The 2,486-nt window shown below is 33.7% G+C and overlaps 1 protein-coding gene across 1 annotated transcript in view; it reads left to right on the top strand.

Annotated features, from left to right (window-relative positions):
- The first annotated feature begins 2,205 nt into the window (after positions 1-2,205).
- The window catches only part of LOC115271999 (olfactory receptor 4P4-like), a 962-nt gene continuing 681 nt past the window's right edge, over positions 2,206-2,486 (top strand). Inside the window, exon 1 of the mRNA XM_029914999.1 lies at positions 2,206-2,485. Coding sequence (XP_029770859.1) covers positions 2,206-2,485 — 280 coding nt within the window. The remainder of the gene's footprint in view (position 2,486) is intronic.

Below are 2,486 nucleotides of genomic sequence, written 5' to 3'. Positions count from 1 at the left end.
CCTGAGAAATGCTTAGATTCTCTTGATCTCCTTTCTATGTATATTCAGAGATTTGGATTAGTCAAGTGAATTCTGCCTTGAAACTGTTTGCAGTCTTCTTATATAATAATTATTTTTAAATCAAATCATTTCAGGTAAATAAATGTATCTGAAAAATTAACTTTGTTTCCACTTCTTTCACAAAGAATCAGTGTCATTTGCGATGATTAGATTATAGGTCAGTGAACTCCACCTTTCTAGAACTTGTCAATGCTTTTTAGTAAAGTTGAACTGCTGAACACTCTGTAACTGTTAATTATTTTCAAAAAAAGTAGGAACAACATAAAATTACTCTGTTGTGAAGTTAGCGTTTTGAATAATAATTTAAAGCAGAATTGCTGTCCTATATTAAGGACCAGTTTCTAAATATCTCTTTGTTAAAAAATCTATGTCTATATCTCAATCTATATCTAGAGAGATATACTGCACATATATGTGTATATGTGTTTGTGTGTGTATACAATAGTCTCCAAAACTATGAAACACATACATACTGATTTTGAGAATCCTTAGGGTTGATGGTTTCCCTACAACTTTGCTATAAAAGCATCCTCTTGCTTTTGTTTTTTTGTGTTTATTTTTTTGTTTTTGTTTTTTTTGTTTGATTTTTTAAAATGTTTTTTTTTATTTTTGAGAGACAGGGAAAGAGTGTGAGCAGGGGAGGGGCAGAGGGAGAGGGAGACACAGACTCTGAAGCAGGCTCCAGGCTCTGAGCTGTCAGCACAGAGCCTGATGTAGGGCTTGAACTTACGAACTGCAAGCTCATGACCTGAGCTGAAGTTGGCCGCTTAACACACTGAGCCACACAAGCACCCCAATTTTGTTTGTATTTTTTAACAGACATCTGAGGGCCCCGATATGACTATCATATCAGGTCCAGAGAAATGTAGAATGTGTACCAGGTGTCAAACCCACTGGACAGTTGGAGTTTTCAATGAGGAAGATAACTCCTTGAACTGCATTCTCTCTCTTCTTAAGTAATTTTGTACTGATTTATTAATGTCTTAAAAGTGTGGATCAGATACAGAAGATGCAAATACATGGATATTTCACTTATTTCGCTTCAACAAGTATCACTGTGTGCTCCCTACCAAAAAGTTTGACTGTTACTTTTCATATCATCTCCTTTTATCGACATTAGTTCCTTAAATTGTACATAAAACACATAAAACTTTTAGCAAGAGCCATGACATAAGCACAATTCAAACATACTTGGGAAATTTATTTTAGTTGTTTTTTTCTAGAGAAAGGGAGTAGGTAAGTAGAGTAGAGGGGCAGAGGCAGAAAGAGAGAATCGTAGCAGACTCCACACAGCACAGAGCCCAGTGCAGGGCTATATCCCACAACACTAAGATGACATTCAGGGGAGCCACCCAGCCACCCCCATAATTAGGCAATTTAATGGTTTAATCTAATCTTTAATGATTGTCATCACAAACTTCAATGATAGTATTTATATGTTTAAAAGTCTTTAACACATAAAATGTAAAGAGAGAAATAAATGAAATTGCTAATTATTTTCAACATTTTTCAGTCATTTGTTGAAATCCTTGTTTTGTTGTATACTTTTCACCATTCTTTGTTTTTGTTTTTTAAACTAACAGTGATTCCATTGGTGTAGTATGACCCATTGGCAATGTTAGGTCACATAGTAAAAAAAAAGAATGTTCATTAAACAAATTAAAGTTTAGTAATTCAGGTGTACATTGGCATTTCCTGAGGATTCACTCCCAGATAATTCTGGGAATTTGACCAGAAAATGATAAAAATGGGAAAGTGGGCCTCAAGTATTAAGCACATGCATTTAAAATATATTCAACAAAGCATTTTTTGACTTCAGCTCATTTGTTAATCTCTTCTTTGCTATCTAAATAAAGTAATTAACAATAGTAAGTCATTTTTAATTTTTAAATATTTAAAAATTATTACCAGTAAAGTTGAGTAAAATGTACCTCTACTCTCATATCCCCATAATGGAATTATTTTTATTTATAGAATAAAAGAATTAATCAAAATACATTGAGAATAATTAATGGTAATATTATACTCTTATCGATCTACTCTTAGTAAATTTTATATCATTGTGTCCCTACTGTTTTCAACAAATTTATGTTCTCTTTCCATCAGATACCTCACTCATTTGAGTGTCACTGCAAACTCAAGTATATGGAAAGCCCGAGAAACATCTCAGAATTCATTCTTCTAGGACTTTCACATGACAAAAACATACAAATATTTTGCTTTGTGCTCTTCTTATTCTGTTATGTTGCTCTGTTGGTAGGAAATCTTCTGATCCTCATCTCCATTCGATGCAGCCCTCTTTTTCACCAACCCATGTATTATTTCCTCAGCCACTTATCCTGTATGGACATCTGCTACACCTCTAGCATTACACCCAAATTAATTGCTGACCTACGAGGAGGGACAAAAACCATCTCCTACAGTAA

The sequence above is a fragment of the Suricata suricatta genome, chromosome 11 (genome assembly GCF_006229205.1).
Source record: "Suricata suricatta isolate VVHF042 chromosome 11, meerkat_22Aug2017_6uvM2_HiC, whole genome shotgun sequence".
NCBI classification, from domain to species: Eukaryota; Metazoa; Chordata; class Mammalia; order Carnivora; family Herpestidae; genus Suricata; species Suricata suricatta.
Note: the sequence above shows the minus strand (reverse complement) of the source record. Positions and strands in the feature narration are given on the sequence as shown.